This window comes from Cajanus cajan, chromosome 11 (assembly GCF_000230855.2).
Source record: "Cajanus cajan strain Asha chromosome 11, NIPB_CcT2T_4, whole genome shotgun sequence".
Taxonomy (NCBI): Eukaryota; Viridiplantae; Streptophyta; class Magnoliopsida; order Fabales; family Fabaceae; genus Cajanus; species Cajanus cajan.
In genome coordinates this window covers 38,261,535-38,263,131 of record NC_138527.1, presented here as the reverse complement: position 1 = coordinate 38,263,131, position 1,597 = coordinate 38,261,535, and the positions used below count along the sequence as shown (strand labels likewise).

Below are 1,597 nucleotides of genomic sequence, written 5' to 3'. Positions count from 1 at the left end.
ATCTTGTGGATTTAGATGTTTTATATGTTATTTGTTCACTTTATATAAAATTTTACATGTTTCAGCTTTGATGGGAACCATAACAATCCAAATGATTATTTGGCCTTCATATTGAGTATTAACCTTTCATATTGGAATGATATAAATGCAAACTTTTATATAAACTTTTATTATTCAATATTTTTCTAATAAGTATCAACACCATACTATGGATAAGTACATTAATAATATTTTAATTTTTTTAATCAACCAAGCTTCTTATTTATTTTATTACATTTAAAATTTGTTCAACAGCATTCAATGTACAATGAATAATTACAAATTAAATTAGAATACTAATATTTAATTTCATAATACAAATGTGTTAAAGAAAATAATTAACCCGCGCATTGCACGGATGTACTCTTTGGCGAAAAAAAAACAATCAACAGTTGGTGAAAATGGACTGTTTGTGGAAGGAGGGTGGCAGTGGGAATTTCAGTGGCGGAGACGTTTGATACTTCAACGGGAAAAAGAGTGGGAAAATGAATTAGCAGAATTAGTTGGTGGGGTGGAGTTGCAGTCAAATATACCCGATATGTGGCTATGGAAATGTGATCCATCAAAGGCTTTTACTGTAAAATCAGCATATTTTTGGCTGCATTCCTTTTTTTCTGCAGGGAATGTTTTGGAGACAATTTTAAAACAAAGTTTTCGATGCATTTGGAAGGTAAAAGCTCCAAAGAAAACTATTGTTTTTGCTTGGCAATTATTGTTGAATTCACTACCAGTTCGAGCAAGTTTAGCAAGGCGTGGTATTCCTGTTAGTAATGTTTTTTGCGCTTTATGTAATAATGAGGCAGAGAACGTTTGTCATCTTTTCTTACACTGCAGAATTTCATGTAAAATCTGGTATTTGGTTCTTCGTTGGCTTGGTATTTCAGCGTGCTTACCTAATGCTTTGGATGAATTATTGCTAAGTATGGATGGATTTGCATGTGTGAAGAAGCAGGGAAGGATATTCACAACTATTTGGATTTCTGTTATATGGAGTTTATGGCTTCTTAGGAACCGTATTATTTTTAATGATGGGGTGTTGGATATAATGGAAATTTTGGAGGCCATTAAATATCGATCTTGGAAATGGTTGTCTGTGGATTTGAAGAGAGATCAATTATTGTATGTTAATTGGCTTATGGATCCTATTTCTTGTATCAAGTGTGTATCCTAGTTCTGTATTTTGTAAACAGGGTGGAGTAGCATAACACTATTCGTAACTTTTTCTATTTCTCAACACTTCTGTATTTGGGTTTGGCACCCCTAGTGCCTCCTTAATACAAATTTCTCTTAGCTGATCAAAAAAAAAAAAAGTTATAAACAAACAGCATCACCGGCAGCCTACATTTATGTTTGTAACTTCTTACCAAAAACGTTTTCATTACCTATTTCACAGGTTAAGCAAGGCAAAGACTGCCCAATTCAAAACTGCGTAAAAAAAAAGTTAAAAAATAATCCTTCAAATTTTTTAGTGGTTATAATCATTTTATTTCTTTATCTGAAAAAAGTATTGCAACAGGCATGATGCTAAAGCACTTCAATTTCTGATAATATTATATTT

General features: G+C 32.0%; 1 protein-coding gene across 1 annotated transcript; it reads left to right on the top strand.

Moving 5' to 3' along the window:
* Positions 1–397: 397 nt before the first annotated feature.
* On the top strand, positions 398–1,210 carry LOC145953534 (uncharacterized). Its single transcript, XM_083067509.1, has one exon. The coding sequence runs from the start codon at positions 398–400 to the stop codon at positions 1,208–1,210; it is 813 nt and encodes a 270-aa protein (XP_082923635.1).
* The last annotated feature ends 387 nt before the right edge of the window (positions 1,211–1,597 follow it).